The sequence below is a fragment of the Vidua macroura genome, chromosome 3 (assembly GCF_024509145.1).
Source record: "Vidua macroura isolate BioBank_ID:100142 chromosome 3, ASM2450914v1, whole genome shotgun sequence".
Lineage (NCBI taxonomy): Eukaryota > Metazoa > Chordata > Aves > Passeriformes > Viduidae > Vidua > Vidua macroura.
Window position 1 is genome coordinate 32,218,636 of NC_071573.1, and position 13,498 is coordinate 32,232,133.

The window sequence follows — 13,498 nt, forward strand, 5'->3', positions numbered from 1 at the left end:
CTTGAAAATCTTCCACTAGATACAAGGCTTGGGTTCATGGAAATCTTTCTGCAGCATGGAGTTGTTCAAGTGCTCTGGCTTGTGCTTTGCAGGTGTCTGACCACATGCCCAGTTAATTTGTGGATTTCTTGTTTTGTTTTTCCCCTCTCTCTCCACTGCAGCTCAGTGAGCGAGCCCGGGAGAGGAAGGTTCCCGTCACCAGGATCGGCCGACTCGCCAACTTTGGAGGTCAGTTTGCCCTCCCAGTTTGCCATGGCACTTGCACGTGCTGGTAATGCCTGGCTGTGACAGGGCTCCTGCTCTGCAGCACTGGGTGGTTCCATCTGCCAGTTCAGCTTGCTAATAGGAAAGTGCTTTCCCACAAACAGCTTGATTCGAGCTTTTTCATTGCTCTTAAGAGTTTGGGGTAGACAATTTGGGGGTGCATAGTAGAGCTGCACATCTTCATGGTGACACATACCATGTGGGCTGTGCTGTTTTAATGGGAGACTGAGGTGCAGGTTGTTCCCCAGCCTGTACAAATACCCCAGTCTTGCACATGTGATTGCACTTTGAGGAAACTCTCCCAGTCCTTACAGTTTGCTGTTACTGTCAAGCAGAGACAGCTGGAACAGCTGTTATTTTAAGTAATCTTTCCCCAACTTTATCCTTGCTACTTCTCTGAACAGTGTTTAAATATAAATATTTCCTCCTGGTATTCCTTTTTGAGCATGGGGAGATGATAATAGTCAAGATTTGATTTACTTAGCCATTGCTTGTAGACCATTTTCTCCCAGGAAGGATATAAATTCTGAGTTTGTAAGATCAAGCTAGCTGAAATAGAAATTAATTTTACATACAGAATGGGACTTAAGTATATCAAAAAGCAGCTAAATATCTTAAGTAATATTGACAGATGATGCTTATTTAATGTATTGTATCCAAAATCATCAAAGGACTTAACAAGTTCCTAAGGAATAAAGTATCACATATTGCAGGTGGAGAGATGAGCACAGCTAGTGCTACTTAGGGAATCCTCCTCCTTGGATGAAGAGTCTGTCTGTTGCTGTGGGTGGGTTTTTTTGTGACTGTACTATTTTGGGATGATAGTGGCCTATCTAGGTTGTGAACAGTCTCTTGTGGCTCTTGTGATTCTCTTCCACAAAATTTGATAGAGAAGCACATGTACAAAGTAGACATCTTTGTGTTACAGATCCCAGAAGAAAGAAAAATAACCTGTCAAATGTAATTCAAATCAACTATTATATAAAAAAACCAGTTATTCTGTCTCTGTGTGTCCTTTTGTTAGACCGATAGGCACACTAGGAGGAGCTGGGGCAGGGGCTCATCCTGTGCAGTGCAGGAATAAACAGCAAGTGAATTTTGTGATAAGTTTTTCATGCTTGTCAGATCTCTTTAACCCTGTAGTCTGTTGCAGGCACTCTGCCTTCACAGCATGCTTATTATTCCTTAAGGGAAAGCAGGGTTCATGATCTGCTTTTTGGAGTAACAAGACATTACTTTAAAACTCACTTGACTATGTTCTTAAGCTCTAGTAGCACATAGGTCTTCATTCTTATCTAGCCTTGAATGTTATGGGAAGTATCACAGCACTTTTAGCTGTCATCTGAGTTCATCTGTTGCTGCTTGCTGACAGCTGGTGGATGTGAAGTGGCAGATGACCAAATTTTCTGTGAACTTTGGGTTCCAGTGCTATTGCTTTATGTTCCAGCTTTTGGCACCCAAGGCTGTTGTGTGAGGGAAGGCTAACTCATGCTTCTAGGGGAAGTATAACCTGTCTTCTCCTAACCTCAAGGTAAAAACCAAAACAAGTAACCCCATCAGACCAAAAACCACTAAGGGAGAGTAGGAAAGAAAGAGATTGCTTATAAGCAGCATCTCTAGACATCTGTGTGTCCTTTTGTGGTTTTTTTTTTTTTTTTTTTTTTTTTTTTGGTCTTGCTACTCTCCTCCTCCAGTTCTCTGCTTTATATGATTAGAATGGCTGCCAAGAGAGAGTGCTTGCTTTTAGAGGGCTTCTGGGGGAAAATTCTTTTGCAGAAATTGTTCAGATTCTCTGGTCTCTGTGATCTCCTGTTAGCATTCATGGCTTATCTTTCTCTCTGAATTTTAATTTGCAACAGCAAAGAGAGTACTGTCAATACAGTGGCTTAGCACACAACAGATGCGATCTATAGGTAGTTTATTTCAGTTTAAGATATCCCTTGGTAATATTTTGGGACTTTTTACAAGGACCTGTGGTAACAGGATGAAGCATAATGGCTTTAAACTGACAGAGGGCAGGCTTAGATTAGTTGTTAAGAATAAATCTTTTATTCAGAGGGTGGTGAGGCACTGGCACAGCCTGCCCAGAGAAATTGGGGATGCCCCATTTCTGGAAGTATTGAAGGCCCGGTTGGATGTGGGGGATGAAGAAATATTGCAGGAAATATCACTGTTAACCTGTGGAATATTAGTGAGACAGCTATGTCCTTGCTTCCTAGAACATTCAAATGATTAGACTCAAACAAGGGATGGCAGAGGTGGGGGGGGTGATTATTTCCTGCTCTACTGCCTGGCTCTTTATATTGCCTTAAAAATAACTAAGGGCAGGGGGCTGTTCCATATCTGTGAGGGAATGTAGCTTAAAGCAAGTAAACTTTTTGTGCAGGAATTTTCTTGTGTGCTTTGGGATGCCATCTTCATTTGAGGACCCCAAGAAATCATTCTGGGAAATAAAGTGGTGGATTCTTCTCCTATAATCTCCACACCAGTCAAACTAGCATTTGATTATTTTTTAACACTTAAAAAAAAAAAAAAAAAAGTAAAACCCACTTTCCCCCTTTATTTCCATATTAGAACAGTATTATTTTAATGTTTGATAAGATGGAGTGATGTTGAGTAGGCCAAAAACAGAGTTCATTTAACTTTCCTGAGGTTCAGATAGCTGAATTTGCATGCTATTGGCATGATCCCATTCCTCCTCCTGTCTTTGCATGTTTTCTTTCAAAAAAGAAAAACATTTCTTTCCCTCCAGTGTTACAGGGACTGTTCAGCTGTGTCTCAGCCATTATTGCAGAACACTCTGGTGGGTGATGGAAAAATTAGCAACAGGAGGCAAAAATACTTGGACTGCTGAGTTTGTCTGGCTCTCAGCTCTTCTGTGGGCAAAGAACATTTTACTGGAAAGACTGAAGATCATGTTTTCCAACACTTGCATGTAATACTGAGCTAATATTGCTCTGTGATCAGCACAAGATCCTCTACTGAACTTCTCAGTCCTTTATATGTATTTTTGTATGCTGCTTGCAGTGGCCTGAGTCACTGCTGATAGGTGTATTTATAGTACTAAATAGCATCCTTGATTTTTATTTATTTATTCTTCCCAGGATTGTAATTGACAAAACAGATTTTTCTGCAGTTTTTTTGTTCCATGCTTGTTTTGTAGCCTGATGGGTCATCAGTTCCACCTACTCAGTTCTTGATGTTTTTATTTCCATTCTCCCTTCCTTGCCTTATTTGACTTTTCCAAGCTGTTCCTGTCTCCCTTAATCATATTCCTGGTTTCTAAGTTTATTATTTTAATGATATAATAATATTCTTTTGCAATAAAAAAAATTCAGGAAGCTTGTGGTGAAGTCTAGATTTAGTGTGATTTTAACAATTTTGAAAACAAAAAAAAACCAAAAACCTACCCTGTTGAGGTATGTTAGTAAAGTATATATAGGCCTGACAGCTGCAGGATTCAGATATTCATGTGAGTGGCAAGTGAGTGTTTTGGGTTTGCTTGTCAAGGGTTTGGCTTGTCAAGGGTGGCTTTGGTAAGAAGCTGACAGAAGCTTCACTTGTGTCCAACTCCAATATGGCTCCAAGCCAAGGCCATCAGCAATGGTGGCAGCACCTCTGGGAAAAGAGTTAAGAAGGGGAAAAAATCCAGAAAAAATTGCAGCTGGAGAGAGGAGTGAGAGAAACAGCCCTGCAGACACCAAGGTCAGGGAAGAAGGAGGTGAGGAAGGTGCTGGAGCTGAGATTCTCTGGCAGCCTGTGGTGAAGGCCCTGGTGAGACAGCTCTGCCCCTGCAGCCCATGGAGGGCCACAATGGAGCAGTTCCACCTGCAGCCCAGGGAGGAGCCCCCAGTGGAAGAGATGGATGCCTGAAGAAAGCTGTGTGAAGCCCCCACTGGAAGAGGTTTGCTGGCAGGACCTGAGACCCTGCTGGAGCAGCCTGTTCCTGAAGGATTGCACCCTGTGGAAGGGGCCTGTGCTGGGGCAGTCTGTGAAGAACTGCAGCCCATGGAAAGGACTCAAACTGGAGAAGATTGTGGAGAACTGTCTCCTGTGGGAGCAACTCCACGCTGCAGCAGGGGCAGAGTGTGAGGAGTCCTCTCCCTGATGATGAAGGAGCAGCAGAAACAATGTGTGGTGGAATGACTGTAACCACCATCCCCTTCCCTCTGTGTTGCTGGGGAAAGGAAGGAGGTAGAGAATTCAGGAGTAAAGTTAAACTCAGGAAGAAGGGAGGAGTAGGAGGAATGTCTTTTATGATTTAGTATTAGTTTCTCATTATCCTACTTTGATTTGATTAGTAATAAATTGAGCTAATTTATTATTTATTATTTACAGGTTGAGTCTGTTTTGCCTATGATGGTGGTTACTGAGTGATCTCCCTGTCCTTATCTTGTCCCATGAGCCTTTCATTATATTTTTCATTGCTCTGTCCAGCTGAGGAGCTTTCAGTGTGTGCTGTGTGGTGATTGTGGTATTTTATGTGACCAAAACCAGGGCACGGGCTGTTCCAGGGGAGGGTGTTGCTCCCACCCTGTGCTTGCCATCACCTGGCAGGCTGAGCAGAGTGATAACAACAGCCCATTCAGCTCCTGTTTGTTTTGTTGTCTCAGTTGCTGAGCAAGAAGTTTTGCCATGAACAAAACTGGTTCCATACCATCCCTTGATAGGCTTGGTTCGAAGTATACCAGATGCTGCAGATGCCTGGAAAATATTCTAAGAGCCATTCTGCTGGTATAGAACCAAGTGGCATTTTCCAGGCCTGAAATAATATGCATGGAGTGCAAAATGCAGGAGAATGACTTTATAGAGGTACTTAAGGATATTATTTTTTCAAGGTGCTGAACAATGGCTGTTGAGCAATGCTGAGAACTGCCCTAAAATGATTAATATTGGAGGAAATACACATCTTGCAAACAAGGGAAGTGAAGGACATCAGGACTGTCCTGTGCAAGTAGATTAGTGGCCCAGAGGAGGACAGTGCTTTTGTAGCACTGCAGGTTCTTTGGAGGGGTGACTTGTTCCTGGTAACAGGTGAACAGCAGCAGCTAAACCTGTAAGCTGCTATAGCTGCTTACTCATTCTCTCCCACTGCAGGAAGGAATAGGAAAGAGCAAAAACTTGGAGAAAACTTGGGAGCTGAGATAAAGACAGTTTAAGAGGGGAAGCAAAGAAAGCTCCATGTTCAAGCAAAGCAGCAAGAGGAGTTCATTCATGACTCCCTACTGGCAGGCAGATGTCCAGGTACTTCCTGGGAAGCAGGACCTCAGCATCTGTAGTGGTTACTTGAGAAGGCAAACATCTTAACCCCAAACATCCACCCTTTTACATCCTCCTTTTCTGCAACCTTGACTGCTAAGCAGCAGCAAACACTGTGATTATAGTTTGAAGATTGTCCAAGACTGAGCACCAAGATGTTTCCTATTACCATCCGAGTAGCAGTTGCATCTGGACAGTTTTCCTTATCTCCTGTTAATAGGCCCATCAATGTCTCGCCTCATGACTCAGAGATAACACTCTCCAAGAGCCAGTTCTGTTTAACAGGTGATTAAGAACACACCTCAAAATAACATCAGCCCATTGTGAGATGCTCCGCCCAGGGGGAGAAGCTAGGCATTCCCACCTGGATAAATCCAGGAATTTCTAGAGAGAAAGGCAGCCTTTCCACAGGTTTCCAAGAAGACACAGCAACCACATCTGCCACTCCAAGAGGACTGCAGCCACTCCAATTTGGACTGCTACCAGCATGCTGGCCAAAGCGGGTGTCAGGTTGTATTCTGACTTTGCCAGTGGTCTTCCTTTTGTATCATTGTGTGTATTTTTTGTCTTTTTCCCTTTTCCCAATAAATTGTATTTCTGACTTGGAGTCTCTCACTGGTTTTGCTTTCAAACCAGAACAAAGATGTTTGAGGCCTTTGTTTAAACTTCAGATCTTTAAAGCTTAGCAGCTGTTTAACGAGCACTTGGTTTTGCCCGACTTTATCTAAAACTGTTGGTTGATTGGTGATTTGGGTTCATTTTTTTGGAAATTGGACAGAGTGAGCAGTGAGGAAACTGTAAGAGCACCTATTGAAAAATCAGCTCTTTTTCTAGTGCAGCCTACAATATTAGTACAGATGCTTAGTTGTGCACATCCATGAGAGGGAAGGTACAAAACATGTTCATTTGTAGTCTGATCTTGCCCACACTGATGTAAACCCAAGCTGCTTTTAAACAAGCTGTAACCTCTCCAGCTTTATTCTGCAAGACAGAGTAGAATCTGGTTCATAGACTTTCATTTACCTTTGAAGTGGTTTGTGTCTTAATGATGAAGAGATTAGAAACTTCTGATATGTTTTATTTTATGTCCACGCTATCCAGTAAATCCAGTAATTTTTAATTTTAGACATTGACATTAATTTTAGACATTTAGACATTGACCATAGAACCTTTAGAAGAAGATGTGATGTTTTTAATTTGAAACCAACTTTTGAAGAAGATGTGATGTTTTTAATTTGAAACCAACTGCTGCCAGTCAGTTCAGTCTAGCTCTGATAATGACCAAGCTGATTTATGGTGGGGGAGCATTGTTTTGGAGGTGGTAAAAGTGGGATCAAGGCCAACAAAAATGTTCTGTGAGCAGTATTTAGTCTAGAAAATCACATCTTATTGATATGTATTTATTGGCTTCCTGTCTGACTCTTGGTACTTCCAAGTTACTGTCTTGCATGTGGGATCTGATTGGAAATCGTGTATCAGCATTTTAGTAGGTGTTTATGCTTGAAAAGCCTTTTTGCTTGTTTTCTGTGAAGCCTAGGGGTATTTTTCTCACTTTGTTTAGCTAATAAAATCTCCGGATTTCTGGTGCAAAGCACTTGCTCATTGGTGATGCATGGTTTGGCATAATTGAAAGGTCTACACAAGTTAGTTACTAATATCAGACTTCCTTCAGTGCTGCAACTCCATAGAAAAATTTGCAGAAAATATTGAAAAATTAAAAAAACCCAAACCTGAAACAAAAACCGTCCCACAAAATCCTCCACACCAAACCAACAAACCCAAACCCCAACCACCTTGTAATGTCACTGATGCCGCTTGTGCTTCACCTTATGCAGGATTCTCTGGTCCCAGTGCATGTAGTCCATAAGATTAAAAGTAGAGCTGTTTGTGAAGCAGACAAATTATACAAGCCTGAAATTGTACTGGGAGAGAGGAAAAACTCCATCCAGGATGAGGGTCACCTTGTTTGTGGCCAGGCTTTCTCACTTGAGTCCACAAAACTTGTGTGTGTGGTTCTTCCTGCACACGTGCAAAATGCCATGTGCTGGACAGCTCTGCTTCCTTCATTGTGTTGACTTTGTTCCCTGGTTGTTTTACCTGGGAAGTTTTCCAGTACTGCCTTGAGGAGAGCTTGGGGTGCTTGGAAAGCAGGTACACCCAGTACTGTCAGCACTGTGGGAGTAGAGCACAGCGGGATGCACCACTGCTGAGGAGACATGGAGCAGCACCAGTTCTGACCGCCCATGCCATTTATTATCCAGAAAAAGAAATATTTTGCTATTGGGAAGGCAGTGAGACCTTTGGTTGTATGGATTGCTGCATGATTAGATCTGTGCCTCATTTAATGTTGGGTGCCTTTGCTCTGGTTAGCGGAGGCAGATAACGCTGCTTTTGTAGTCCTAGCTTAACCTGTGGCTGTGAAACCACTCTGGAATTCACTGCTTGCCAGGGTCATAGTGTGTGTGGAGTGCTGGTGTTTTGTCTCCTGTCTTACTGCTGTGAGGGATTACTCCCCAGCCCAGCTCCTTGGACTACAGGTTGCAACACTGCTGGTGTAAGGTGAGCCTCGGGGAAAAATATGTTTCTGTTCATCACAGTAAATGAGCTCATGGAAGGAAGAAGCAGCTAATGAGTACAATTAAACCTAATGCTTAGACAGCAAGGTTGCACAGCTTTACACTCTATTGGCAGTGGCTTCATCCTAAATAGAGTTTTTCCTTCTGCTGTTGTGCATGGCGGGGAGTGAGAGGGATTCTGTTCCTTCTTGAGAATTGTACTTTGAGAACCATGTTTGTGGGAATTTTGGCTTCTTTTTCTTCCCTTTTTTTAAACTCCATGATTTGAGTCTATAGCAGGACATCAGCCAGAGCACAAAGCTCTGAGTAACGCTTTTGACATGCTTTATAAAAGCCAGATGTCCCAGACTGGCCTAGCCTATGATTCCTGGTTGGCATGCTGGGCTGAAGAAGTACAGGAGAAAACTTCAGTGTTGAGTGAAGATGACTCCATTGCAAAAGCCAGGAAGTTCTAATAGAGCTGTTGTGTGTTTGAATGTGTGGTTTAAAGTTAATTACCAAAAATGCCTCTGTATGTGGCCTGGAAGGTTTTTTCATTCTGACTTGAGTCTTTTTCTTCTTATTTTAAAGGACTAGCTGTTGGTCTTGGCATTGGGGCGCTGGCAGAAGTGGCAAAGAAGAGCCTTAGACCTGAGGAACGCAATGGTGAGCCATTTCAATGTCCTTCCATTTTCTTTTTTCCCTCCTCTTTATTTTATCCCTGGACACAGTTTACCTGCATTTGCAAAATTTGTATTCTTTTGAAGGCTGGGTAGTGAGACAATAACAGCGGATATGGGTAGTTCTTCTATTTTCAGTATTATTCTTCATCTCTTGGCTCTTCTCTCATCTCAGCCTCACTACATAGACAGAGGTCAGAGGAATATTCCAGAGCATGTTGGTGCCAGCACAATTTGTACAGCTTTACTTTCCCATAGCCAGTCCTGAGGTTGAATACTATCCCTGTGCCCATTCTTGGATTGTCTTGACTTAACAATTCTTTTTAAACTGTTCAGTGAAACAATGCATTTCTATCAGTACAGAAACTTTAGATGAGCCTGTGTGTCTGAAAATTTTGTTAGTGGTTGTAGTCTGTTTGAAATTAAAGGATATTCTCCCTAGGAGGAACTTGGAGGATGACTGCTCTCTTGTAAGAGAGACAAAGCACTTTATGCTCCTGTTAAATGGGAATTATTTATTGCTGATATCTGTCTTTTGCTGCCTTCTAAAGGATTCCCATAACATGCAAAAGGTTGTGCTGTGCAAATTGACCTGATCCTCTTTTCTTTTCCAGCTTATTTGAAGTTGGAGGTAAAATGTTCCTAAATTGTACCTGATGATGTAGTGGTGGCTTTCTTCTATGCATTGTGTTGGTAAAATATTGTGGGGGGTGTGTGGGTGAATGGTTTAGGGCACAGAAAATCCAGGTGTTCTTCTCCAGAACATGAGATTGCTCTAAAGTTTGTGGTTCCATTCACTTGTTTGCTATCCAGAAAAAGCTTTGGTGGGATACTGCAAAATGTCAAGGTCTGTTACAGTTGCTCCAGGTTGTTTGGTCTTCAGCTGGTCTCTCGGGTTTGGTTGTGTGTTTAGGTTACTTCCAGTGACTGCAGGGAGCTGATGAAAGGTTGAAATACTTGTAGCTAGAAGTAAAAATGAAGTAAAATTGTTCCTGGTTCAGAAGCATTACGTTCATATAATGACAACTGCTGGGTCCTTGTAATTCTACTCTAATTCAGTTTCTGTCTTCACCCTGGTCATCTTTGGGGGTGGAAGAAGGATGGAAACTGAACCTCTGTTTCAGGAGATACTGGAGTGGCTGAAAAATGAAGACATTTGGAGGGGGGAAAAAACACTGAAAAAACAAAGCAACTGAACAAAAAAATCCCAACCAAAATAAATTCCCAAACCATAAGACAACACTTCAGGATATGAAACACATTCCCATTAGTGGGAGGCAGAGGTGGATGACCCAGGACTCTGCTTGTATTTAGAGTACCAAAATGCAAATATTAACAGCAAGGCAATACAGAGCAGCCCAGCAGAGAAAAAGGATCCTTGGCAAAGAGTTCTTGTTTCCCTCTAAGACCTGAGGTGTTTGAGGATGGCTAGGTTTCTTTGCTTTATTTTAAAAACATGCACTCAAGCAAACACAGTTCATCCTGTAGAGAATCCTTGAAGGCTTTTTGCTTTTAGCACTTGGGATGTTTGACAGGTTGTTGATACCTGTTGGAAGCTGATGATTTGTGTTGCTTTTAACAGAGGCAGAATTGCACAACTGTTGGTATTTCTCTGCTTGCCAGAGTATTTTCTAATTGGGCACACCCCAAGTGAAAACATGAGCTTGCAGAGCTATGAAGTTTGAGGGAATAACATGAGCTTTGTTCCTCTCTCTTACAGCATGAGAAGGATTACTTTTATTTTTTTTTTATTTAGAGGGCAGAAGACACTTTCTCCTTGCAATAAAGCAATTGCTCTACCTCTAAACTTTTATCATCTTGAATGGGAAACTACAGTCTTGAATCCTGCTTCAGGAAGAGTGACTTTCTTGAACAAACTTGATTAAGAAATAAGGCAATGAGAACTGCCAACTTCAGTGCTAGACAGGGAATTAGAAAATGACCTGGCTTTTATTTTTAGGTGTTTGTTTGTCTTTCCTTGTGCTTCCTCTCTTGCTGTCAAGTCTGCTTAGATAAGATCTTGGAGCAGTGGTTGTGCTGTAAAGGAGAGTTATATCAATAGTGGAACTGAGAATGGGCCAAGAGCAGCAGGTGTGGAGGTGAGGCAAAAATGAAAGACTTCAAGCCTTTGTACTCTTCTGGAGCTTCTCAGGCAAAAGACACAGAAGGGTTTCCAGGTGACTCAGCTACAGCCTCTAGCTAGTGTCCTTGGATGTGTGTTTTCCACAGTATTTTAGAGTGGTGGGTAAGGCTGCATGAATGAGAGCTCTCTCCATGGGCTCTGCTCGTGCAGAAACACACAGCAGAGGATAGGTACACAGTGGGAGTCCAAGATTCCATTTTCTTACTGTTTTTCTGACAGTACCAGCCTGAGCTGTTGTTGGGGGAAATCACATTACATAAGTACCTTTGCATTTCTTTAAAAATACCTCTGCACCGCTTTCCTGATTTCAGCTTGAGGCATTTGTTCTCAAGTTTTGTGGCTGCCAGCACCATGAGTTTGGGCTGAGACCTGTCTCTTTTGAGAATGACATATTGTCCTGTATCTGGGAAGCTGCTGGAAGATGTAATTTCTCTCCTTACTGCTGCAATATTAATAGTAACTTCTTGGCACTCCAGACTTAAACAAGTGGGATGTGCGTATATGCCCAAAGGCATGCCTAAGAATTTCACACTCTCACTGGCATCAAGGAATAATGAGGAAGAGTTTTCTCTTGGTTGCCTTCCTCTTGCCTAGTTAGTACAAACAAAAGTTTCTTTACACTTTTAAAATGGAGTTAGAAACACTGGTCCTTTAGTCCCAACCCCTTAGCCAGACACTCCTGAGCTGCTACATGATCCTGATAGCACAGCTTGTACTTCTTCTTTCCATTGCTGTTATCAGAGGGACTGCAAATTCCTACTCTTCTGCACATTTTCTAGCAATTGTGCTAGTGCTGATCTGTTTTTTCCTGCTCAGCTTCTCCATCTTTGTTTAGTAGCTGCAGGACCTTTCTCTCCCTACTTTGAATTGTCTCTGTTTCCATAAACAATTCACTTCTTAGGGACTTAGCCTAGAACAAATATGTCTGGTGCAAGAGTTGGTGAATTTCTTCCTTTTCTGTCCAAACCTGATGTCCGGACATAAATTCATTCTGCTGCCATCTTTAAGTGGTTTGGCTCATTTTATCTTGTTAAAAAGAGTATGACTGACTTGATTTCCAGTTTGAATTTTTCTGGTAGGCTGATAACCTCCTCTGTCACTGGTGACCTTGATGGCAGCCTCAGTATTTAAAGTGTGTATGTAAATACACACTTGTATGTCAATACAGTATAAGGCCCACGCAGGGTGGGAATGGGAAAATAGAATAAATTCCCAGGAATTAAAATGAGAGTGCCCAAATAAACATCTGCTGTTACAAGTATAGAGACTGGGTTCAAGGACAACTTTGTAATTTATTAATGATCTGTCCTGGGCAGTTCTTCAGGCACTGTACAAAATGCCAGGCTGGACAGAGCCCTGACAGGCTGGCACTTGGCCTGGATTTGAACACAGTGGGATTTTCTTATGAAAGGCAATAATGCAATATTCTTGGGTTGTCAGTCTCAAGTGCTTAGGCCATGTTCTTGATATTCCTTTGCCCCAAAGTTTCTGTGGCAGATGGTCCTAAAACAAATACAGAGTCTAATCACTAGTTCTCCGTTTGACAGTGGCAAAGAAGGTGGAAAAGGAGCGATGCAGCAGTGAGTTCCACACAGGTTTGGAAAGGTTCATGCTGATTCTGAATTTGGAAAGGAAAAAAAAAAAAAAGAGCAGGTCAAGCACTAGTGAGGGTGTCTGCCTGCTGCCTGTTCTGTGGAAGAACTCACAGGCCCAGGCACTGTGGCTGCAGGAGCCTTAATTTCTGAGGTGTCCTTGTTGCCACAGCTTGTATGTGACTTCTATTTGCCTTTTTTCCTTTCCCTGGTGATATAGGTGAAACTAGCTTTGTGATCTGAAAATGGGGAGGAAATAATGTGAGGCACCAAAAGGTGCCAGTCATCTTTGGGTAAAATGTTAACTCAATGAAAATTGGTATATTTTTTCATGAACTTGTGGTGGGTTTTATCCCCACTCCCTTTCCACCCAGCCTTGGAAGCCTGTGTCTGTTTTTACTCTGTTTGCCATTGACATAGTACTGCTTTTCACTCTTGCTTTCAGGCCACCTTCTTGTTCATACACACTTGTAGCAAAGTACATAAGCAGGAGCTGCTCCCGTGCTGTTGGGCTGCCTGGTGATCAGGTATTGCCCCTGGTGGCTTCAATGAGGAGCCTGCCAGGAGAAGAGGATTTGGGACTGCCTGTGTTTGGCTCTTTCTCTGTTAAGAGTTAAAATTGTCAGGGTTCACTGGATTCTGGATGTGGCTTTAATCATTAACTAACCCCTTTATTCTGCTACTGACTCAAAGGAGGATGTTTTTGTGTGCAGCGCTGTGAAGGAAGATACAGCTTTGATTCAGTACTTTCCCTAGGTCCTGTGTGTCATCTCATACAGGGATTTGCTTCATCATTGCTAAGGACACAGTTTTCCTGACAGGACACTTGAGAGACAGATCCTTCTGCCCTGGGTAGCTTTACCTGTTCAGTCTCTAAGTCTCCTTACATCTATTATCCAGAGCAAAATGTACTCTGAGGATTGCAATGTGCTGGAAGTGGTGAATTCTGGACCTGTCCTGCTTTTCCATATCTTGCTCTTAAGATATGGAAAGAACAGGATAAGC

General features: G+C 42.4%; 1 protein-coding gene across 3 annotated transcripts in view; it reads left to right on the forward strand.

The window, feature by feature from the left end:
* COQ8A (coenzyme Q8A) overlaps positions 1-13,498 on the forward strand; it is a 43,588-nt gene that overhangs the window by 14,930 nt on the left and 15,160 nt on the right. For all 3 annotated transcript variants that reach the window (XM_053974121.1, XM_053974122.1, XM_053974123.1), the window contains 2 exons: positions 162-228; positions 8,670-8,744. In XM_053974121.1, coding sequence (XP_053830096.1) covers positions 162-228; positions 8,670-8,744 — 142 coding nt within the window. The remainder of the gene's footprint in view (positions 1-161; positions 229-8,669; positions 8,745-13,498) is intronic.